At 40.7% G+C, this 25,574-nt stretch overlaps 2 protein-coding genes across 2 annotated transcripts; one reads left to right on the top strand and one right to left on the bottom strand.

Annotated features, from left to right (window-relative positions):
- The first annotated feature begins 3,293 nt into the window (after positions 1 to 3,293).
- On the top strand, positions 3,294 to 4,484 carry LOC108884123 (cytochrome c oxidase assembly protein COX14 homolog). The gene is made up of 2 exons (XM_018677789.2): positions 3,294 to 3,454; positions 4,030 to 4,484. Exon 2 carries the CDS (start codon positions 4,040 to 4,042, stop codon positions 4,214 to 4,216), a length of 177 nt encoding a protein of 58 aa, XP_018533305.1. The 5' UTR covers positions 3,294 to 3,454; positions 4,030 to 4,039; the 3' UTR covers positions 4,217 to 4,484.
- A 61-nt stretch (positions 4,485 to 4,545) lies between these two features.
- On the bottom strand, positions 4,546 to 24,521 carry cers5 (ceramide synthase 5). The gene is made up of 10 exons (XM_018677787.2): positions 24,191 to 24,521; positions 15,669 to 15,774; positions 14,579 to 14,709; positions 14,226 to 14,283; positions 14,054 to 14,104; positions 12,056 to 12,148; positions 9,653 to 9,781; positions 8,964 to 9,070; positions 7,576 to 7,732; positions 4,546 to 5,515 (listed from the first exon to the last, which is right to left on the bottom strand). The coding sequence occupies exons 1-10, from the start codon at positions 24,361 to 24,363 to the stop codon at positions 5,345 to 5,347; spliced, it is 1,176 nt and encodes a 391-aa protein (XP_018533303.1). The 5' UTR covers positions 24,364 to 24,521; the 3' UTR covers positions 4,546 to 5,344.
- Between the last annotated feature and the right edge of the window lie 1,053 nt (positions 24,522 to 25,574).

Here is a 25,574-nt window from a genome sequence, read left to right as displayed (position 1 = left end):
ATATAAACCTTGCTGATCCTCCAGAGTCCTGAAACAGTCTGTTCAGACTCTGAACCACATCAGTCCAGCTCTGACCTAACACCTGATTCTTCCTGGTCTCACCATCACTGCCTCAGCAGATCCAAACAAACACTGCAGACACAGGTTCAATACACAGAATTTATGCAAATGGACAGAGGACAGCAGGACTGACTGAGACTCATTCTGTTATCTGTATTAACAACAACACCCAGCACAATTAAAATAGAAACAGCACTTTGTAGATCTAAAAGGCTCTGATGTTTACAGGTACATATGAACAGGGGACAAACTTGGTCATGTTGGATGAACGAGGAAATGGATAGATCGTTAGATTGGCTTGATGGCCGAGACAAAAAGGGAGGGATAGACAGGAGATGGCGCTGTGGCCCAAAAATAACAAAAAAAAATAACAAACAAAGACGCAAACCACAGTGTGTGTGAATCTAACACTGAGATGGAGTACATGGGGACTGATGGGCAGCCATGTTGGAATGATGAACGAGGAAATGGATAGATCGTTAGATTGGCTCGATGGCCGAGACTAAGAGGGAGGGATAGACAGGAGAAGGCGGTGTGGCCCAAAAATAACAAAGACGCAAACCTGATGATTTGTAGAAAACTGTTGAGACAGTTGTGTGTTTGAGTTTCAGTTTGTGAATCAGTGACAGCTAACAGAGGAACAGACTGAGGGCTTTGGATCAACATGTTGTCACATTGTTGTGTTTGTAATTTTCTGCTAGAGATACAATAAATGAACAAAACAGCACATTAACTTGTGCAGCTGTTAACTCTGTCAGCTGATGTTTCTGGACACAGCTCATGTCTCTATGTGCAGCTGCTGTTTATCAGGAATTCATCATGTTTATCATGTTAGCAGTTTCTATCAAAGGTCACATCTGGTTAAAAACCTAATTCACAGGTTTCAAGAATCTGAAAAGCTATGATGACATGGTTGAAATGTGTTAGAGATGACACATTAGGGCAGAAAATGCCTAAATGCATCATCATACAGACAAACACTGATGGATTTTATTACAGTTTCAAAAATAAACAGTCAAAATACAACAAGTCTAAGGTAAGGCTAAATAATAAGCTAAAAATAAAACATGTAATATATAAATATATATCATTGCAATTATTTAGACAGATCTTGTGATGAGTCATGATTTCAATTAATTCTTTGAACTTCAATTTAAACATGGAAACTTGATAAAAACAGAACATTATATGCTGTGAAAAAACAGCCTGACAGGAACCAACACACCTGACAGCAATGACATCAATGCCAATGCTAAGCTAACTCAGCTCCTTTACAGGCATCACTCACCAAGTTTTACAGGACCAGGTTCTCCAGGAGTCGTTTCCTCTCTCTCACCATAGGATGACGCTGTTCTGTTTATTAAATGAAAAGTATGAGTCACATCTCCAGTCTCTGATGTTTCCTGAACTTTTTTTTTTTTTTTTTTGGGGGGGGGGGGGGGGGGGGCACCATCAGGAGGAAAATTGAATGACAATCCACACTGAGTTTGTCTGAGAACAGACTCATTAAATCCAGGTTGTGTCCTGACATCAGTCTGCTCCTCCATTTGTTAGTTTGTGTTTTAATGAAAACTTATTTCTCCTCTGAAACTCACACAGTAACTAACAGAGGCAATGCTATTCCAGCAGCTCCCAGTAAAATCACTGTTTGTCAGTGGAGTCTGGTACAGACAGACAGAGATGTTTGAGGTTAAACTGGTTAATAAAAAAGCTCTGTCTCTGTAGGAATCCTGTCGATAATGTTGAAGAACTATCCAAGTCTGTCAGAGACACAAACAGCTTTAGTGGTCGGACACGCTGGTGGATGAAATGACAGCAACTGTTACCTGCAGAGGCCTTGCTCCACGTTTGACCGTCTCAGCGGTTTCACAGTTCACTGATCAATAACGTGACTGAATTCAATAACCACCACACCCTGTCACTTTATGTTCACTTTAAACAAACATCAGTTTAGATTCTGTGGCTCTTCAGCTCTGACTTTAACCACACTGAGCAGCTTGAAAACGCTCTTTGACTTAAATTGGAGTGAAAATGTTTTTTTCCCGCGCGTTTCCTCCTGAACTGAATCCAGTCTGAACTAATGAGTGTTTCCAGCTCAGTGAGTTAATCTCGTGTGTGAGCGACCACACACACCGACTGTTCTTCTGTTAAACTCTGTCAACCTGAGTTTAAACAACAGGACACTACAACATACTGCAGCACAGTTAAACACCTGAGTCTAAACAAGCACAACGAGCCTGACACGCGCTCACACACCTGACGGCAGCAACATGAACTACCTGACAGACATCACTCACCTGTCCAGGTGTGTTTCCAGCTCCTCTTGTGGTTGTACCGATCATCTCGGTGTCTCTGAACCAGTTTCTCTGTTCAGACCCGCCATCACCATACCTACACCGTCTGTTGAACGCCCGCCCAGGTGTGCGATTCTCGGCGTCTGACGTCACCCTTAAAGCTGGAGTGCGCATGCGGTGATGCGTTAACAGGATCACGGAGGGTCGTAAAAACCGAAACTTTCCTCCTATAGAAATGTTCGGTGCCTTATCAAACTCTGACAGATTCTCAGTTCTCCTTCAGACACAAAGTCTGGTGTTAATTTAAACAAGAATATTAAATTTAATTTTAGTAATTTACTGAAAACATTGGTTTAAAGGAATAATCTGTAACTCTTACACATTAAAATGTCTAAAAACGACCGGACCAGTGTTTTGTATTTTATTGTGTTCTTACCTCATCCCAAATGTTTCCAGGAACTTTCACATCTAGAAAAATCCATAATTTTAATCAAGGTAACAGCCCCTTTCATTGGATGGCTTGTCGATGACGTCATAACTTCTTTGCGCATGCCTCAGTAGATAACTCAGTCCATCACAGTTTTATTCTGATTAGTGAACTGAGCCGTGGAGGGGATTTTAAACGTACTTCAAATAACCAAGTGTTATGGTTAATAAAGTTATTTAACAAACTGAATTATGATGCAGAGAAACTGTGTTAGATCAAAGGGTTGTGGCCTAGTTTATTTAAAGTGAGAATGAATGATGGATGTGTGTTTATGTAGGATGGACACAAACAACTGTAAACAGTGTTACAGTACATGGCATAACAAGTCACACTGTTTGCTTCAGACAAAAACCTTAATGTTCTTCTTACTGTGAAAAACTCGATAAATCATCACGAGGAAACGATGTGAACCGTTTGTCTTCTCCGGGCCAGTAGGCGGCGCTCTGCTACTTTAACCACAGGTCTGTGAGAGGAAGAGAAACGTCCCCTCCGGCTGTCCGTAGCTTACGAAAGCGAAGATTAGTTAGCTTGGGTGGTAACTTCACATGTCGCTGTGTTGACATTGAGGACAACTGCATCAACCTGCATTTTTTGTCGCCTTTTAACACTACAGGTAAGAAAATAAAAAGGTGTTTGGTCGGAAAAGAGATGTGACAAAGACCCGAGAATTCTGGAAAACGCTAAAATAATGTGCGGGTAGTAACGTTGGAAGACTGTGGCTGACGAATGGAGATGACTGAAATATTTAATGTCTAAACTTAAATGGACAGTTAAACCAGACTCAGCTGAGAGTTTATAATGAAGTCTGTCAGTCTGTATTAGGGTTTCAGTCTGCTTCAGTCTCTGTGTCTCAGTTTGTTCCGGGTTGAAGAGGAGCTGCCGGTTGTTGGTTAATTTATCTCTGACGGAACTTCATCTTTTGTGAGATCACTGTGTTCTGTAAAGTTTAGTTTGTAGTAGTAGTAATCCGTTATATAAAGATTAGTAGCGGGTGGCAGCTGTAAATACAGTCCACCATCATGATGAAATGAAATGAAAATTTTTGTAACATAAAATCAAATGACCGTGAATGGATGAAGTGACCACTATAAGTGGTGTTCAACATCAGCCCCCCTTTAAGAAATTCAGTAACAATCCACTTTATCTTTCGGAAATGTTTTAACGTATTCTGCTGCTGGTGTCTTTCAGGATCCTCATCATGGTGTCTGGAAAGCGCCTGGCTGATATCGGTTACCGGGCTTTCACCGGCTCCATGATGCTGCTGACGGTGTACGGAGGATACCTGTGTGCCCTGAGAGGTTACCGCTACATGCAGAGGCAGAAGCAGCTGAAAGTGGAAGCAGAGAACCAGGATCCTGAAGTGATCAAAGACTGACCACAGGTTCACTCAGATGTGGACATTTCCCCATTCCTTCTTCTTTTACCACTGATAAATCATGAAGATGTTGATTCTTCTCAGGACATTTATGTGATTTCAGTGTGGGGGTGTTGTGCCCTCTCATAGAAGATGTGTTGTTTATGAAAACTTCACCAAGAAAATTAACCAAGAACATGTTATTTACATTGGTGGCCTGAATCAAATCCATGTTATGAGTGTCGCTGTGGCTATTTGTATTAAATTATATTAAATACCTTTAACCACACAGTGCAGTAGTGTGTTTCTAGACAGGACTGCAGTAAGAAAGACATCTCTCAACGACAGTATATATTTGGAGTTTTTTTTGTTTGTTTGTTTGTTTGTTTGTTTTAAACAAGGCAATCAAGTGAGAACGTGATACCAAACATTTAGTATGGTCCTCATACCTGAATCCCTGTACAGGCAGTGACATCAAACAATTTCAGACACATTTGGTCTCAGTAGAAGTAAAAAACCGTAAAACAGAACAAAACAATAAGTAGCCAAACGTGGTTAAAGGGTAAATACACAATAAACTGCAGAGGTCAGAAATGGCTTCAAGTTTCAAGAGTGTTGCATTTCTGGTCACACATGAAGAAGCTGTCCTGTGTTTAAGAGCCAATAAAACCACATCATTATAAATCAGTTATTTCTATGTGACATGTCTTAACTTGGTAAAAGAAGTGCAACATGTTTGAAACCTTAAACACACTTAGTTTTCTGTCCTGTGTGATCCAGTGTGAATTACCCCTTACAAACAAAAAATAATCAAGTTCATCTGACCAATAAAACTGGGAGAGAACATTGAAACCAACCAACATCTGCAGCCAAACTCAGCACAAAATAAATCCCATTTGAAGAATAAGGCTATGCAAATCACTTGCTCCCACTGACTTCCATATCACTTAACCTCCCAAGTCATACATGTCATTACAGGGCTCTTCAAAGCCGATGTCAGTGTCTCCATATTCACCATCAGTTCACAAACATGAATCTGTGCACACTCACTGTCAGTGTATTGTATGATAGTAGACTGTATGTGTGACTGATTCAGCTCCTGGAGACGTGAGGGTATTAACTGCAGGAGGTTCCGGACTTCAGGCTCTGTCACCAGCTGCTGTGGTTCTGCACTCGGCCTTTGACGGTGGGAGCAGCACAGTGGCCGTTTGTGCCGTTTTCTCCTTTTGGAGAATGAGCTGAAGTCTTGACGCCTTCTGTGGTTGAGTCCGCCTCTTCCTCTGAGCTGCTCTCAATGTCACTGCGGACGTCGTTGCACACCTATTAGGCAGGAAATATGGAGATGGTTATGTGTTTTAAATTTGCTGCACAGGTTAAAAAACAAAAAGAAAAATTATTACTGTATGTTGGATGTTTTTATAAATGAAGAATATGAGACATTATAAGAGGCAGTTTATCTTTCTAATGTGTAATGCCAAGATGACAAGTTCATATTATTATTATTATTATTATTATTATTATTATTATTATATAAAGCAGCATCTGTAATTCTTATTGAAGTCACCTATGAATTTATTTTCCATTAAATATGAAACTGACTTGGTGGTTCATCTTTACCAGGTGGAGATAAACTGCATCTGGAACCACTTCTGTGTTTTTAAAACAACAACAGGAAATTTCAGTTGCTGGTATTGCTGCTGCAAGTTCATTTAATCATGAGAAATAACATCAGCAGAGTACAGAACAAACTCATTTTTTATCAAGCCTGCTGGTCTGTGACAATGGAAGAGGATATTTATCAGTGTTCAGAGTTCATCTTCCTCTCCTCTTTATTTTTTCTGGCGAGCTGAGATCTGTAGATACTGGACACCAGAACATCATGAGGTGAAACTAGACTAATGGGGTTGGTCTGGTTGTTGTTCTTTGTTATCAAGCATCATGAGATTAAAAACAGACATTCTGATAGAATTATGTTTACGGTCGTACCTTTTTAAGCCTCAAAAATTATTCAGATAAAACAATTGAACTGTTCTCTGAAATTTCTGACTGAGCTGCGGACAGTGGACAGAAATTAAATCAATGAGGAGGGACTGATTCAACATCACAGGAAAGACTGAAGAAAGTGTAATATTAAGTGTATCTTTATAGAAAATGTCGGGTGGTGAATCTTCACCGTGAAACTTAAATCCAGTGCATCACTGTTGTACTGTACTACATTGATGTTCATCACAGCCACAGGGTGGCGATGTGGGGACAGTTTTAACATACTCCATCTAATGAGAAACAGTTGGACATACCTGACATTCATGACACCATTACCACATTACCCATCATTTACAGCCCTCCTCCTATTTTCTGACTTTGTCAGTGGGGTTGAATCTAAAGTGTCAGCAGCTGTTTAAACCCATGCGGCTGCACTGATGGAAATGGATGGGACAGACAGAACAACCAAGGGAGTGAACAGAAACTTACAGCAAAAAACAGAGAAGGTAAAGTTGTCAAGCAGACAGAGGAAAACGAGAGAAGCAAGATAGCGGTGCAGGAGGCTCATTGGACAAAGAGAGACAGAAAGACAGGATCTCCCTCTCTCAATCCAGAGGGAGAGGAAACAAACTGCGTCTGCAGAGAGATGACACAGAGTCAGGGACAGACTGCGGAAAAAGTGTAGAGGCGACAAATTCATCACCAAAAATAGCCAAGTAACAATCTCTGATCTCAGATGGATTCCTGGACCGGCCTGTTATTAATTTATTCAATTCACTGCTCTGTTTGTTATAAGCTCAGTTATCCATCAGTCATTTAAAAAAAACCTGTTACGTCCCCACAAGTCTGAAATCAATATTTTGGGGTCTATACGTTTGGGACTTCTTGGGTTAGGGTTAGGGTTAATATTTGCTCACACAGTATTAAAAAAGATTTCTCAATCATATGAAATATTTTCAAATCTTTAGACAGAGTTTGAGCTTCATTAAACCTCATGACATTACACTGCACAGTGATCGTTACCAGACTTAACTTATAGACATGTAACAGAAAATACAGAAACTGTAAAAACTACAACTACAGCACAGTGTAGTGAAGTGAAACTAACAGGTGCTCACACCAAAAGACTAAAGACACCTCAATCACAAGATTATTAATTGGATGTTCAAAACCCTCAGCAGGTATTTTTGATGATCAAGAAACTCATCATTTGATCTGAAAAATGTGACTGACGTACAAAGGTGACACCTTGTGTCTCATCTCCACAATCCAAAGAAACCTGATTTACTACCAAGTAAGACAATGAAAAGAAACATATTTTCATATCTGACAAAGTTGTTCTTTTTTTTACTTTTTAAATAAGCAGAGAATAGCTGGTGATGAATCTTCTGACCCACCTTGCCGCGCAGCATGGCTTTGACAGCTATTCGGGCTATGAGGTAGGACCAGATGATATGCAGCACCTGAAGGACCAGCAGTAAGAAGTTGAAGAGCCACCAGGACGGGAACGGCCCAACTATGGCCCAGCTCTCAAACATGGTGGAGTTCAAGACCCTGGAAAAACAGCAAGACATGTAATAATTTATCCCAGAGGGAGCAATAAGATACTGAGCTGTACTTTAACCATATAATGAACCTCTCCTAATGAGACCCACTGTGACAGCACAGATTGTAATTCCCATTCAGAGGTCAGTGTTAGTGACACAGATCTACTGTAATGTTAGGTGAGTGGTTGGTGAGGTCATGTCTTTAAATCCATCTGAGTGGCAGCAGGTTGTCAACAACCCCACCGCCACCACACCCCTGCACAGGTATGGATTTCAGTCCAGGTAGCTGCAGCGCAACACTAGCTTTATCACTCATCCACACCAAGACACTGAATATATCTGCTCAGGTTACTTCAGGCAATGACAGGCTCCTATTGTCTGTCTCTGGAGGCTGAGCTTCATCATCCAGCTCTCTGTCAAGGAACAGTCTGAACAGCTCTTTTAGACTGGAGCCTTACAGCAGATCTCTGCAGTGAAATGATGATCAATGTGTTAGTCACACACTGAGGCCGTCCAGGAAGTTGCCTCATCAGATTTACAAACTGGTGGCAGTTTGATTATGTTGTAGTTATTTTGAAACATCAGAGTGTGGTTTTTGTTCATGGGTCACCTGAGATACATTAAAGGAGAGGAGAGTACAGACTGTGTGTTTCTGACCACTGGTACCAATTACAGTTACAGGATATGGCCTGAAGTTACAGTAAGTAATTACACACAGTAATTATGATTATGATGTTTCTCTATTGAAACAGTAAAGAACTGAGCTCAGCTAAAACTAAAATATTACATTCAAGATTCAAAGATTTAATTGTCAGTCTTTTTCAGTATGTATGGTGAAATATATGTGGCGGTATACTCTGAAGGCACTAACATGCTCATGTGCTGTAATAATGATTAACAGTTAAAAAAGAAAAAGAAAAAAGAAAAAAAAGCTAATAAAACAGAAATACTGTATAAATATAATAGTATTAAGATAAAAATTACAGAGAAATGTAAGAACAGTGTTAAAATATTCATATTTTCAGTATATTTTCAGTATGAGAATAATGTGAATTAAACAGTCAAACTGTATAAATAAATCAAACACACTCAGAGACAGTCTGGTCTGTTCAAATATGATTCCTGGTTAACCAGTTTCCCAGAAACACAGATATTACTTTGATGGGAAAACCCAGCATAGAAATATTTCCATTGATTATCAGACAGCAATGAAGTTGCAGGTGTCATGAAGCACTCACCATACTGGATATATAACAAGCCGTGTGATGAAGAAAACCACACTAAACACAATGAAGAGGAAGTCACACAGGCGCTGGTATTTGGCGTAGTTGGCCAGCTTGGCTGCCTGTTCAAAAAAAACACAACACAAATGAAACATTATGATAAGTCTTACGAAGTGAAGAATTTTTTTTCTTATACACATCAACCGTATCAAGTTCGCAGACTCAGATTGTTAATCTCTTTGGATTTCAGCCAAGTGGAAGTGACTGGAAACACTAAACACTAATCACAATTCATCTCTATTGTTTCAGAAAACAGCTGATGTGAAGCAAAAAGGCTTCTGAACAATAAATGTCCTGAGGGAAACTGCTGTCTGTAGAGTACAGTCATAGCTTCCTCTGGCTTTCATGTTGGTTTTACAGAACATTAATGATAATTCCGGTTCAGTGCCAGATGGGCTTCAAAATGTCTCAACACTGGGTTAAGGTTTCACACCAACTCATTACATACACCTCCTTCTTTATCAGAAAACCTGTGAACAAGGTAATAAGTGTTGCAGCCTGGTGGACAGGGTCACTGACAGTTACTCACACAGTGGATGTTACAAAGGCAGACATGGTAATAAAACACCAATCATTGTATAAAAATGGAAATCCACCTTATGGTGTTCTGAGTACAATGTTCAGAGCATCACTGTCTGACTGACCTCTAACAGGAAGTCAGAGGCATCGTGGACACACATCACCAGGCTCCCTACTCGTGCCATGTTGTTGACGTAGGAGAAGCTGATGAGGCCGACTGTGGCCAGGTGATGGATGAACATGATCAGGAAGTCCTGAAATTAAAAAGGCAGAGAGATGGTCAGGCACTGAACTTTTACTCTGAGAGCTTGTTGTGTATTTTTTACCACAACACTGATGATGTTGGTCTGTTCTGCTTCAGAGACCTCTTCAGCTCCACCCTGACCAGGATCACTACAGGAAGTCGTTCAGTACAATGGTTCTCCTCTGTAGGAGGAGAGACTCCTCCTCTGACTGAACAGCCTGTCTTCTAACAGGACAGACTGCTCACCTCTCTGTTTAGTCTGTTTATCTACTGTAGAGGACAGAGGATTTAATTCAATCATATATTATTGACCTTATTCACTGTTTTAGTGAATTATGAGAAGTGGCTGCTCATAGGTCTTTGAAAATATACCAACAACTTGTCTTGTAAGTCAAAACAAATGGCATATTAAATAACTGCCAGCTAAATAAGATAAATAGGGAGTGCAGAACAGATTGAAAGTAGGAACTGCTCTGGGGGTGCAAATAAAGATTTGTTTTAATGAACTGATCCAGTTTGTGGGAGCTGAGAGCAAAGACCTGACTGTTCTGGTTTAGTACTGAATACACAGCAGACATATGAACATAAAAGCTTTTACCGGCACCAGACCATTTACTACTTTATAAATAATACATGAAACCAATTGAACCCTGATGCATTAAAGGTATATGATGTACAATCAGTCACGAGTGTCTGGCACCAACAGAAAATATGAGCTAAAAATAGCAACACACAAGTGAATGCTTTTAAAATCCAGACCTAGTTTCCTGTTAGCATCAACACCACAAAGAAAAAAATCTGTCAGCCCCGCACATCACACCACCGCTGATTATTCACGTCAACTGTCAAAGGTCACAATAAAGAACATGAAGCTGTTAAAACTGCTCAATGTTTGACTTTGTTCCACTCTGGGTGAAGACGTGTCACCGAGGACGGATCACATTTTGTAGCAGCATGAACAAAACTAATACATACTGAATTTCATCACAATCATTTCATCAACAGTAATCACTCAGCAAGAGTAAACAAAAAGCTAAAACTGATCTAAACTAACTTGTTTTATTCAGCCAGACTTGGACAGAGAGAGAGATACAGGTGAAAGATTAACAGTGCAGAGCGACTGAAGACAAACAAACAGAGCAGAGCTGAAGACAGAGAGACATGTGCATCTGACCATGGAGTCATCTGGTCTGACAGCAGCTGACTGCAGGAGTGGACAGGAGGAGGTCTGCAGCAGATCTGGTCCACATGAATACAATTCTCCTCTCAAATTGAGTGGGCTGAGGTCTGCTCCATGTTTCTAACCAGCTTTCTACACACATCTTCTCTAACATGAACAGAGAATTTAATGGTCTGTTAGGACAACATTATGTAACATGTTATGTTTTTTGTTCTCAGACTTATCATTGATACCAGAATCCAGGCTGAGATCTTATGATGGCGGATGTTTAATAAAAACACAAGTTCCAACTCCATAAGCTGAGTCTGTAAAACCAGTGAAGTGCAGCATCCATCGTCACTGCTCGAATAAAATCCTCCTCTGCTTTAATGTGCATGTTTACACACGGTATAGAGCCAGTAATCACAGTGTGACTAAGCTAAAAGGCCTTTATTTTTACAAACACACTCTCACAACTCTACTGAAACAATCAGCTGGACAGGAGTTTCATCAGCTTCATCTGAACATAATGAATCCAGTCAAGCTGCCTCCTAACGTTCAGCTCGACTCCTCCAGCCTCCAAATAAAAACAACTGGCCCATGTTTCCAGTGTCACACTCCAGACGTCTGCAAAATAAAACACGTCTGAAACATTAAGGTGAGTGTCTGTGGCTGCAACTAGCTCCATCATACTCTGCTATTCTGTGGAATTTCTGTAATTCTAATAGAGTTAGGCCTGCTCCATCCTGCAATCACATGACTGTGGCTGCCCTCGTGCTCAAAATACAAGGCATTCACAGACTGAACAGCACCCCCCCCCCCCCCCCCAAAAAAAAAAAAAAAAACATGTGACCCTCCAAAACTAACACAACTGTAAAAGATTGTAACAGAGCAAACGTATATGTCAGGTTCAGTCTTAATGCACTGTGTGTTAATGTTGTGTGTTCTGTGAATATGTTTGAAAAACTTTGCATCTCTCTCTCTCTCTCTCTCTCTCTCTCTCTCTCTCACACACACACACACACACACAGCTCTGCCAAATGAGGAACAATAGACATATTAACAATTGTTAAACAGGGAGTGGCGCCTGTGGAGGATCCAGCAGTGGTGAACTGTTCCTCTCACCTTCCTTTTAATGTCGGTGAACTGGGAGAACATGAGTGACCAGTAGAAGGCCAATTCTGTCACATAGTAGTGGTAAAGGCCGGGGGTCATGACCTGAGGAGACGACAGAGGAAAGCCAGGTTCAGGGACTCAGATTAAAGAAGAATATTAAAGTGAAATCTCCTGTGATCAGAGAGAGAGGATGACATGTGACCAACACTGAGCTGCAGAGCATCCTGGTCCAGTGAATCACCAGGTTACTTAAGCAATAAGACGTGAAAACTTATGGTTTCCTGTGAACTAGACCATGTCTTAAACTGAGATCAGTCTACACTCATTCCCTTTAAGGACATGGACAGAGTGTGAAGGCTTAAATCTCAGTCCTGCTGAATGTTGAGCTCAGTTGGAACCTTGAACATGTTTGAATTTTACAGCTGGAATCTGGACACAGTGAAAATCAAACCTGCAGCTTGAGCTGATAAATGTGACTAGAATCTGAAAAACAGTCTTAACATTAAAGTAGATTCTCAGAAGTCTTTTATAGAGCTCCTGGTTACATCCCTGAACAGCTAATTTATTTAACAGTTTTGAAGGTTCATAGCAGTATAAAACCTTTTATCAGACATATATAACTTAATATTGCAATTATAGTCCAAGACTGGTAGTGATATCAATATTTTAAAAATATGACTATAGCATAATATCAGTGAAGAGTGATTTTTTAAAAAGATAAATGCATAACATAACACACACACAAGATTAATTAATTATTTTTGGCATTTTTGCCTGACAGTGGACAGTCTTGGGTTAAACTGCGATGAAGATCGATACTGAGCAGTTTGTCTCTGTTGAACCAACAGTGTTACAGTTTTCTACATTACCTTCAACCTAGTTTGACATCTCACTACATAAAAGAACAAGAACAACATAAACTCTGATACTGCAAAGAGAAATCAGATCAAACCAGCTGATTTACAGATTTATTGGTCTAACTCTAGCTGTGATGTTGTAAGATGTTAGAAACCACAAGCCTCTAGAAGAGCTTCAGTGCTCCTTGGTATTAATCCTACAAATCTCTGGACTTCTACTGGAGGGATGAACATATATCATAGAATAAACACATCAACACCAGACTTCTATAGGATATTCTCTCAATTGGTGTTTTGAAGAAGTTGGTGGAGAGCGCTGTCTGACTCATTGGTCCAAAACCTCCCACAGGAGTTCAGTTCGGTTTAGATCTGGTGACTGTGAAGGCCACAGCATCTGATTCACATCATTTTAACTTTCATCAAAACAGTCAGTGAAGCTTCCTGCTGTATGAGGACACTGTCAGCTGTTTCTCTGCTTTAGTTTGTGACCCATCTGTATAATACAGTTTACTGCCCTGAAGTTTAACAGAGTACATCCTGATGTGGTCTGGCAGAATCAGAGATGTTAAAGGGAAATATAACACAGTGTAAACTGTATGAGCAGTTTCTGTTGTGTTGTGGTTTATATCATCATATCTCTAAACTCTGATGGTTGATATGAGAGTTAAATACACATCTTTTAAAGTGATAACAATACTAGTAACACTAATAACTGCTGAGCACCATGAGTGGAAATGTTGATTTAGCACATGTAACAAGCAGATATCATGTATTCAGCATACTCAATAGATATTTATTCCAGCAATTAAGATCACAGCTGTCCTTCTATAGACCAGTGAGGTATACATTAATCTATATGAATAGACTCTCTGATATAATACAAGTCCGACTGCATTTTATGACACATTATCTTTTCTAGAGGAGCAGGAAAAAGGCAGTGAAGTCAAAGTAAATAGATACTGACATGAATCTGCTCCAGGGAGAGGAAAAAAGTCAACACATGGATAACTGCACAAACTCATATAGTCCAATACAACAGCCCTACAATAAACGTTCAGATGTTGGTTCGGCTTGGAGGTTGATGTCTGAGGCTGTGGTTGTTGTGCTGAACTTCACTATAGATTACACAGAGAGCATTAGTGCTTCATACCTGATAGGGATAACCGTACCAGCAGTGCCTGGTATCCCACAACCATGGGGACTGAAAACAAACAACAAACAATCAGTGACCAATCAAATATTATCATTAAAAGAAGAAACTATGATACAAAGTAATTTCCGTTCTATCACAGTTTAAAAACTCGAACTGAGAGCAGACTCACCTGCCTCAGAAACTGGAAGCCATAGGTAAATATGCACAAATAAAAGGTAAACCTCCACCTATAAGAACAAGAGAGGGAATCATAACCAAGGAAATAAAACTGATTTCAGAGGGAAACTACATCAAACGTTAAAAATCAAACATACATTTGACCCTAACCATTACAACACAAGATGCCATAACCTTTACTCTGATCCTCAGTCTAAATCCAGATCAGAACAAAAACCTAAACTGTTCTCAATCTGATGGTCTGAGACTCAGTCCTGTCCTCACAGAGATACAGATACTACAACACACACAGTGTGCTCAGCCCTGCAGAGAGGTTAGAGGTGAACACAGAAGGCTTTCACCTACATGCTCTCACAGAACTTGGTGTGTGTGCTGGGTTTGTCCTGGTTCCTGCGGTGTCTGAACCAACGCTGGACCTTTCTTGCCTCCCAGTCCAGCTGCTTGGACAGGCCGTCCAGATGGCGAGAGTCTGGATTCTGTGCAAAGAAGAAACAGCAAATAACTTCAGTTTGTATGACGGAGCCAGCAGGGATGAAAAAAGCTCTGTCATTATATTGTAATATCCAGTCTGTGCATTCGCACACTGCAGTTTCACAGCTCACTCTTGAAGCTTCAATGTTTCAGACTCTCAGAATAAAAAGCTGCAGCAGCATGTGAAGTCGACAAACTCAGAAATTATTGGTACTGTTATTATTTCACAGAAAACTTCAAACCGGACAGGGGTGAGATATTTTTAGCTAATGTTACAAATCAGGACAGATGTGTTCAGCTCAGAGGTGAAAATTAATAATCAAGAAAACAGTGATTTCATGACAGAGCAGGTTTCTGTTGGAGTGTTTAATGCAAATATCTGATTTTATCTGCTGATTTGATGACATCATCAATCCAGCATGGGATCATGGGAGTTGTTGTTTTCATCGCTGTTGAGATTCCTTCAGTTTTCACTGTTCGGGAGTTTTTACCAGGAGCTGAATCGTTCCCCTCTCCAAAACAAACTGGTCCAGTGAATAAAACAGTTTCACATTAGAAATCAGTGTTACCTGATATTCTTTGGCAGATACAGGACGTCAGGAGGAGCCTGAGAGAGAAGCTATTTACTCAGCTTGTTTTTCTATGATAACTTCAGATCCAGATGACTAAAATCCTTCATCCACTTAAAGGTTACTGTTCTAGGGTTATAAAAAGTGATGGTGACATGACATGAAACGGTAATAAAGTTAGCTGGACATATTTTAACATCCAGTGATCTGACTGACAGTAGGTGCTTCTGGAAAACTCTAAATCTTCAGCTCGAGTCGTCTGACGACATGAATAATTGTCAGATGTTACATTTCCATCACATGTATAATATGGATGTAGATGACTATTACTGACACTGATAAATGCTTCTTTAAAATACAAAAAAGGAAAGTAGTTGTCAGAAGAGAAGTCCAACCTTTGTGATGGATGTAAACACTTTCTCCAGCACTGCATTGGGCTGAGCTCTTCTAGCAATGCCTGGTTGAAGGTGGAGACTCCGGGCACAGGCACTGGCAATAAATCTGTGGCAGAGGTGGAGATGTAAGAAACAAAGGGTCACACTACACACTTCCTACTACACACTACACATGAACTCTGAAAGGAAAACCTACAGAACCTGATTGTAATGAGGTGATGCATTCAATCAGTGATCATATAACAAACATTGGGGTTTCAGGGTTCCTTCACAAAGAACTCAAGAAAATATACATGAGTATGAAAATATTTTAAAGTGACAGATTGTTTATGACATCAGGTGTCATCATGGGTTTCTGACCAGTCATTTAAAAGGGTTAGGGTTAGGGATGGTTGTTGGCCACAGAATTCAAATGGAAAAAAACTCAATAAAGTACTAATACTGCTGCTGCTGCTGCTGCTACTACTACTACTACTACTACTACAGTCCACTACATTACAGTAACATCTCATCACCTGTCAGTGAACGTATGATAATTTGATGCAACATATCGACCGACAGCTCAGGTCTGAGTCTGGTCTGAGCTTATGTTGATCACTTACAGCTTCAGGTTCATAACTGGTTCAGTCAAATGTCAGTTATTTTCTCTCTGTGTACCAACAGCCTGTCATTGTACATCGCATGTTTCCAGCAGGAAAACAGAGACAGACCATGTGGTTAATGTGTTGCATTAGCCTGGTGAGCTAACAGCAAGTAATGGATGAAATGCAGCACCAAGCTGCTGAAGGGGAGCTTCTGAAAATCCCCAGTGATTCCTCGATGTCTTCTTCATTATGGGAACATTATGACCTTGAATGACCCCTGCCCTGCCTGTAGGTCTGTTCTGCATTATGACTGAACAGCTGAGAGAGAGGCTCTGAGTTTACACCAAACGTTTATTTGATTAAAGTCAGAAAAGCTGTGCTGTGTGGGTTTGTTATGGCCATAAATATTTATTTGTGAGAAAGTCTCCTTCTGTGTCCAAATAAGGCAAACATCCTTTCCTTTAAGGAAGAAACAGCTCAAACATCAAGTCCAACAAGGGCTGGTAAACTCAGCTGTGACTCGCCCTCAGTCTGGTTTAGTATTAAAGATCCTGGTTCACACCTCTACTCTGCAATAACAGGTGATACATTGACCATCAACAACAAAATATCTAAGTTATCAACAGACACAAATCAGCAGAAACACAACCATGTTTCAGTGCTGTGTTTTTGATCTGACCACTGGCCTACTGAACATCTCCAAACATATTTTAATATCTACCAGCACAGCTAAATACATACTGTCTGAACTATCCCTTTAAATACTGTTCTATTGTCAAGCAAAATCAAGAGACCCAATAAATCATTTACAAGTCTGTGCACTGTCAGTGTGGCTGCACAGAAAGTCTAAGAAAAACAGTCCTTTGGTCTGAACCAGTGAAATCTACAACATATTTCTCCAAACAGGAGAAACAGGAGAGTTTCTCTGAGGCTGACATCACAGAAACTTGTAGTAGGTTTGTTTCTTCTTCTGCTTCAGACGGTGAGTCAGCTCAGAGTTTAGAGAGTCAGATATTCATGCTTCTACTACACACGAGGATAAATAAATAAACAGAATGGTTCATGAACAAAATGAAAACTGAGTGAGTGACTTTAAGTGTCTCTTCATCCTGTTATCTATTAATGACTTGCAGTAAAACTCAGGTCACCTCCAGAGGAAACTCACACAGTATAACACATCTTTATACAGACTGCAGAGTAAATAGTTTGGGGGTGAACTGTAAATCTGTCATCTGGCCATGAGCCTCAGTGTTAAACAGGAATTCAAACTATGTTCAGACTCTGACTGAAACAGACTGTTGAGGGAAATGAGTCAGCGAGTGGAGATAAAACCCTCTTTCAATCTGAACTGTGTTACTGCATCATGTGATCAAATAGCTCTCAGATTACAGCAGATTACAACAAACTACAGAAGACTACAACAGATTACAGCAGAGTACAACAGATTACAGCAGACTACGTCAAACTACAACAGATTAGAACAGGCTACAGCAGGCTACAGCAGACTACAACAGACTACGACAAATTTCAGGGACAAAAGATAACTTTGCTGTTTTATCACTGTGTGGTAAATATTGATAGTAAAATGTAAAGGCTATGGAATAACGACACCATCAGAGTAAAGTGCACCTGCCTCTGCACAACCTAAATAGAAAGAAGACAGTGCTTTTGTTTTTCGTGGTAGGCATCTGCAGCTTCCCTCGATAGTGGAAATGGTCGAAACCACAGTAAAACAAGAGTAAACTTCAGACGGGTATTTACTAGCAGCCAGAAGTAAACAGATGATTTATTGTCTGTTTGACCTTACTAAAATCAGCAGTGGTGAAACTTTCTATGATCTTCTTCGCAACAGCAGCACCAACATTAAAACCACTAGGAAACACTGAGGGACAGTTTTCTGTTGCCACTTGTGCACAACATGCCTCCTGTATAAAGATCAACCAGGAGATACCAGAGGAAAGAACAACAGGTGTGTTTCTTCTGATCCATATTTAGACAAGGCCCTCTCTTGGTGTTTTGGAAACTTTTTCATATGCTTCAGTCTAACACCGGTGAGAGCAAATGTCTCATAGGTGCAGAAACACCTGTGATGTCAGCTAATGATAAAATGGCTGCAATTCAATGTGTGAATCTTACCTAGTGCTGCTTTAAACCTGATATAATAAGGTTCTTCTGAAATACTTAACCCGTACTGAACTGTGGTAAAATCCTCTTTATAAAATCTCTTTTGTCTCCAGCTGTGTACAAGCAGTTTTCCTGGTGGGAATCTGACACTCACTACAGAATAGTCTCAACCATTGTGTTTCACCACGCAAAGATGAAAAAAAAGGAAAAACTCTGAAAAACAAAAACTAGTGCCTTTTGTTTGATGTAAAACCACTCACTCTTCTTTCCCTGTTTTGTTTTTCTCCCTGTAAAAACCAGATTTACCTCTCAGCGCTCTGTTCTGCTTGTCCTGATGTGACTGTGAGTTTAAAGCAATGACAGGTATGTGGCTGGGTTGTATAACTCTCACATGGTCCAAAGCAGGGAGCAGATTTAACCTATATATATGACAGAGTTATCTCAATCCTACATCTGATTATATGCTGTTTAAGTGCACCCTGAGCATAAAACAGTTTTAACAAGCAGAGCCAACACAGAGCGATTAGTGTTTGGCACTTTGATCATCTTAAAACTCAAAGGTGGCACAGATTCAGTTTCTGAGTTTGATTCACCCTGAACTGACTCAGTAGTGAGGTATCAGCTCTCTAACAATCTCTCTATTAAACTCTCACCACATCACATGGCTAAAAGCTAAAAGATGAGCTGACGTGACACAGATACAGACTACACTCTAGGTTTATCTTGTGAGCACAGGCCTTTCAAATTTATGACAAACAGGAGGGTGAATCGACAGAAATACCCAACACAAGCCTGAGCCTGCAGTGATAGTCTAACCCTAACCCTAACAGCAGCAATCTATTTCTGTTAAATGTCAAAACATCCCTGTTCCTTGTCAGTGCTCCAACATACACAAAGGCTGTTCTCTATGGGACCGGCTGGTAGTCCTGATGATGAGCTACATTCAACCTGAACACTGGAGAAAACCTCCAAGAGTCGAGGCCTGGTCTGTCTGAAGGCCTGGCTCTATTCACAGCACAGAACTGTGGCCTTCATCTGAACTGCTCAGTTAAAGGCTTGTTTCAAAGTTACCAGTTAAATGGAAGAAAAGTGAGTGGCAGTGGCAGATTATGATGACAATGAACAGAGCACTGAACAAAGGAGGAAGTTTAATTTACCAGATCAGTCTCAGCCCTGCTTTAGACAGAATACCATGAAGTTAGTTTATGAGGAAACAGTCACAACAGGCAACAACAGATTACAAGTCTGACTGCTCATAATAATCTCACACACATCTCAGTTTGTAGTCTGAACACAGTTTAACTCATGACACGGCTTACAGAGCTCACACACATTAAACAGCCTGGCTGCTCCATCTACACAGTCAGAGCCAAGAGCAAAGCAGTGATTATGACAAAGCAAGAAGAAACTGGTCTAGAAGAAGGGGGGCGTGCTCAGGCTGAGGAGAGCCGTCACATTAGTCAGAGAGAGGAATTACCTGCAGGTAAACGAGGAATCCTGCTCCATGATTACAAATGCTGCCTTTCCAGGACAAACACTTTAGAAAACAGATGCTGGTGAAATCTAAGACTCTGAAAACTATTCTTCCTGAATGACAGAACTGAATTATCTCATCTTTAGGGCATGTTGTCACAGACAATAGCTGTCTGAGATTAAAAACTACAACAAAGGCTGGAAACCACAGCAGGTTGTGTGTCTGCAAAGAGTTCACTGCTGAAACATTTAAATCGTCTGAAACAGCTGAAATACAAACTCTGAGAGAAATAAAACTGCAGTTAAAATCTAAGTGCTGAGAGGAGAGTGTCAGTTTAAATGTAAGCAGATGGAATAAATTTGTATCAACAGTGGAGACTGTTTTGGCTGTGGAAATGGTTGGAAGCTGAGACTAACAATCATTTTCATTAGTGATTAAAAAGCAGATTGTCTCAGAAAACAGTGAAAAAGCCAGAGGTGGTTTATCCATATTTCTTATTCCATTTGACTCAAAGATACTCAGTGTACTAGCTTATATGATCAAAAAAATCAAATCCATTAAATCCTCTCATTTCAGAAACTAGAACCAGGGGAACTGTTTTAACATTTTTGCTTAAATGACTAATTGACCAAAAAGGATTCATTGGAAATTAAAATAACTGCAGATGACTCTTCTGAGGATTGATTCATCGCTGCAGCTCTAGTTGGAAAGTGTTAGTGTACACACTGAGCTTAAAGCGTTCTGTCAGGTGTGCTGTTAAAGATGGGAGAAAGCTAAAAATGATGTTGTTGAGAAAACTGAAAACTCAATCAGATTAAGTCAATTCAGGTTTAAATTCTGGGAAGAACCTGAACCGTTAATTCATGTCTTTGACTGGTTTCTCCTCCATGACAGCAGCAGGTGCTGTGGGATTTAGAGCCAAGGTGATAGAGAAAACAGGATTTCTCAGAAACAAAGCTGAAATTATTCAAACTGGAGGACGTAATATAAACCTATGTTACACCATCCAGAACAGACCTGCTGTGTTTCTTTGTTTTTTCAGTAACATTAAAGACATCATTTAAAGAAAAAATTAAAACAGGAATTTAAAAAACTTCAATTTGTGAAGTAGCAACTGCTCCCACAGCAGAGGAAAGACAGAACGTAATCAGGATCACACCATTTATCAAAATCTGTTTGTGGCAGAATGTGTCTGAGAGAAAAAACCATCAAAACTGTGTGACTGCAGACACATTAACACTGTGTGTGTGTGTGAGATATAAAGTACAGTGTGTGTGTGATATAAAGTACAGTGTGTGTGTGTGATATAAAGTACAGTGTGTGTGATATAAAGTACAGTGTGTGTGTGTGATATAAAGTACAGTGCGTGTGTGTGATATAAAGTACAGTGTGTGTGTGATATAAAGTACAGTGTGCGTGTGATATAAAGTACAGTGCGTGTGTGTGATATAAAGTACAGTGTGTGTGAGATATAAAGTACAGTGTGTGTGTGATATAAAGTACAGTGTGTGTGTGATATAAAGTACAGTGTGTGTGTGTGATATAAAGTACAGTGTGTGTGTGATATAAAGTACAGTGTGTGTGTGTGATATAAAGTACAGTGTGTGTGTGTGATATAAAGTACAGTGTGTGTGTGATATAAAGTACAGTGTGTGTGTGATATAAAGTACAGTGTGTGTGTGATATAAAGTACAGTGTGTGTGTGTGATATAAAGTACAGTGTGTGTGTGATATAAAGTACAGTGTGTGTGTGTGATATAAAGTACAGTGTGTGTGTGATATAAAGTACAGTGTGTGTGTGTGATATAAAGTACAGTGTGTGTGTGTGATATAAAGTACAGTGTGTGTGTGTGATATAAAGTACAGTGTGTGTGTGATATAAAGTACAGTGTGTGTGTGATATAAAGTACAGTGTGCGTGTGATATAAAGTACAGTGTGCGTGTGCAGAGAGTCGAGCAGGAAGTGAAGCTGTGTGTGATGTTTTTCTCTGATAAATAAATTAACGAGGCCGTTGGTCGGTTGGTCGGTCAGAGCGTGGAGCAGTGACGGAGTAAACACTCTCTGATAACATCACCCATCAGGCTGAGCTCAGTCTCTAACCCTCTCAGAGGGACAGGTACCTGAGACGGCTCAGCAGCTCTGATATCTGACTGCTCCTTATTTACAACTTGACTGTGTCTGATCCAGACAGAGAGAGCCTGATGCTAATTCAGATTTACAGGAATATTTAAACCACACAGACCAGCCAGCCCTGTTGATGGTGTAGACTACTGGTGTAGAATTTAGACTTCTGCAGGTGTAGTTCCTGATGTGCGTTTGTGTTTGTTGTCAGACAGCTATAGAGAACATTTACATCAAGGTCCCATGATGCCAACAGCCTGATGGTGACTCCTGGGCTCTCTTATCATTCTGTGACCTTTGATCCAATAGCTTTTTACAGCCGTGTGGTTTGACTGAGATATGTCAGTGACCACAGCTGCCTCATGTTATATTTGATAATCAAACATGTAAAGGCCAACACAGATTAATATCAGAGCTGATCTAAGGTCTGTTCATTTTAATCATGTACACTGTTCTTGTACTCACAGTCACAGTCTCACTGACGTTAGGGAGGTTAGACGGATAAAATCTCAGATGATATCATTTCATAATCTCTGCATCAGTATGCATCAGGATTTGCAGCATTTTACATGAAAACCAACTGAAATCCTCTTTATCAAGACAATACATTACAACCAGAGGAGAACAAGGTCAGCTAATCCAGGATAATGAATCAATTACCTGATCAATCAAACTACTTCAGCACAAAGATCATATACAGTCTCATTATATCATCATACTGACTGAAACCTTTATCCTCTTTCATATCTCTACTGATATTATATCACCCTTCTTATATTTTCCATATCCTGGCGTTCTGTATGTGACCTCAACACTGAGCAAACAAAAACTACAGCTACTGTTTAATGAAGCAATGACAGAGTGTAAATGTTACATAATGGATCTAATAAAGAATTAATCATGATTACATTCAACAGCAGTAACATAAAGAGTCTGATCTGAAACAGGAGTTAGGTCCATACATACAGGCTGGTATGGAGATGACAGTCTCCTCTTTTCTCCTGAAGGTAAGAGTATGATGCAGACCTCCATCACACATGTCTGTCAGGATTTACAGAAAGAAGAAATCTCCCTGAACACATCACCAGCTGAAAATACTTGACTGACACGTTGAGTAAAGTTTGGTGTTGAGTGAAAACCACCATATCAGGTCATTCAGTGCAGCAGCCAAAATTTCAGTCAGTGAATGAGTGAATGTGGTTTTCCTGTTGTGAACAGCTGGTGAGTTCAGGGTCTGCCAGTTAAAACTGGTGTCAGAGTGTTTGTTTAACTGGAGTCATTTAGCTGAAGCTCAGGGGTCTGTCAGATCTGATCTGTACACCCCTCGTCCTCTCAGACCAACAGACTAAACCGCACCAACACCTCCCACAGAGAAATCAGAGAGATGTTTAGAGGAATCAGGATTTCCAGGTGTCACAGTCACAACTCCCTGTCGGTGACACCACACTGATCACTGACACCCTGAGATTGCCTAATGTGGAATTCCTCTGCTCTCTGTCTTATCAGGGTTATAGTAGCATGTTGGAGCTTATCTTTGTTTGAGGAAGAGGGTCAGGTGAGTAAAGAGAAAACTTCAGCACATCTCAGCTCTGCAGTCAGAGCAGTGAAAACTGACTGCTCTGGTTTGTCCAGGCAGAAAAAGCCTCCAGGACATATCTTCCTGGTTGTGTAGTGAGGCCTGCAGCTGGCTGCCGTCCAGATGTGTGCCAACCCAGGCTGTACCTGTATGTCAGGATGTGACTGCCTGGCCTGAATAACAGCTGAGCTCTCAGGCCTGGATATATAACCTGATGATAATGACTGTGAGATGAAGCAGCAGGTGGAGAGGACAGACCCTGAACCTCTCTCTGACACTCAGTGGTCAACAAACCAGCCTCCATTTTCACAAACATCTGAGACAACACTGTACAAAGATGTGTCCCTGCAAAATGTTTAGCTGCAACAGTGCTGCGTTCACGTGCAGTTAGGATGTTTCAAAGTCAATTTGTTCACACACTTGTCTTTAAAGTAGAGGAGCGAGATAACACAGTGGAGTCAGACAGTAGTTTTGTTGTGTACGTTTGTTAAAGAGTCTGTAAAGCCCTGAGATAACACACAGTTAAAACGATACTGGTCCTCCCATCATTCATCTGCTGTGAAAAAAAACATCCGTTAAAGTGATTTGGGGGAATTTCCCTCACTTACATGAAAACAGCCGACATGAGCGGTAAATACGAACCTCTCGAACACTATCCGGACGGCGAAGATCCCCAAGGCGAGCGGCAGGGCAGTAAACAAGTGCCCAGCTTTAGGATACTCCACCCCGGGCGCTGGGTCTGCCAGATCCGCCCAAGTTACGTTGTGTGGCAGCCAGAACCTCTCGTTCCAGAACCAGGCTGACAGAGCCGCCATGTTGGTCAGTGTCCTGTCCCGGGTAGACTCAGAGGAAAGCAGCTTCTTTTCCGACAGAAACGATGTGTGAAAGTTGTCGAGTAGCTCTCCTATCCCCGCGCCTCTTCTCTGATGACTGAACTCAACTTTACCGCACCAGCGTCAATGGAACCAGCTCAGGAGATACACTTCCGGCTCAGATTTCAAAATAATGTCCAAAAATATTCGCTGGTTTGTTCAGGCAGCGTTTTAATGATATTGTTGTTGTTGATATAGTATTTCCACTGCCAGGGTTGGGTGACAGTTACGGCCGTAGTGGTGTGTGTGTGTGTGTGTGTGTGTGTGTGTGTGGGTGGTGGTGGTGGTGGTGTTGGGGGGGGGGCGTTAGGACTGTTAATTTATAATTTAGAAGTAATCAGTTTACAAAAAGTAATGGACACACAGTGAACCTGGGCCTGTCTGGACTACTGAGGTCTGGGATTACTGAGTGATTACCTGGTTTACTCATCCAGCCATGATAAAGACTGACAACCAGATCCTCTCATTGTTTTCATGTAACTATTTCACACTTTTCACAATTTTGACAGTGAAACAGCCCAGCTTCCTGTTCGTCACCGCTGACAACAGTTAACTTGACGGGTCTTGACTGCCGCCCTGAGATGAGGACTGGATTGAGGAAGTGAAGGAGTGCCTCCTCCCTCTGTGAAGGGATGGGTTCAGAGCATGCATGACATGACATCCACTTATCTGCTGTTTGTCTGTCAGAGGCTGAACTCACACACGGTAACATTCAAGTTTAAATTAAATCCTACGCTGAGAGATTTTAACATCTTCTGCTCAGTAACCCAACAGACAGTTATCTCTGTAGGACCTGTGTCAGAGGTAGGTGAAGCTGACATTGGTGATGGGACTCGCGATAAAATGGCGCACTCACGTGGTCAGTGGGTGTATTACAACTTTATATTGTCAACGAATATTAGGTAACCTGTGTCAGGCTCATCTGTATCTGACAGGGTCATCGTGTCAATGTCATGGAAAACAGGGAATTATCAGGGCTTAAGAAATAGGTTAATTTACAGTTTCCTGCAGCAATGGCAGTAAATTAATCTTTGAAAGTTGATGCAGTTTTACAGGTGACCCAGTGTTTATTATTTACAAACACTCTGTTGGTACAAAGGCAGTGTTGGAGAAAACTGTCTCTCTACACCCTCTGATTATCAGGACAATACCAT

Source organism: Lates calcarifer, linkage group LG12 (assembly GCF_001640805.2).
Source record: "Lates calcarifer isolate ASB-BC8 linkage group LG12, TLL_Latcal_v3, whole genome shotgun sequence".
NCBI classification, from domain to species: domain Eukaryota; kingdom Metazoa; phylum Chordata; class Actinopteri; family Centropomidae; genus Lates; species Lates calcarifer.
The sequence above is the reverse complement of the archived record's forward strand: the minus strand, read 5'-3'. Positions and strand labels throughout refer to the sequence as shown.

Coding starts and splice junctions, on each gene's coding strand:
- LOC108884123 (XM_018677789.2), top strand. CDS start 4,040: ATGGTGTCTGGAAAGCGCCTGGCTGATATCGGTTACCGGGCTTTCACC.
- cers5 (XM_018677787.2), bottom strand. CDS start 24,363: ATGGCGGCTCTGTCAGCCTGGTTCTGGAACGAGAGGTTCTGGCTGCCA. Junction 14,105..14,225: donor GCTTCCAGTTTCTGAGGCAG/GTGAGTCTGCTC, acceptor GTTTGTTTTCAG/TCCCCATGGTTGTGGGATAC. Junction 5,516..7,575: donor AAGCCATGCTGCGCGGCAAG/GTGGGTCAGAAG, acceptor CCTGCCTAATAG/GTGTGCAACGACGTCCGCAG.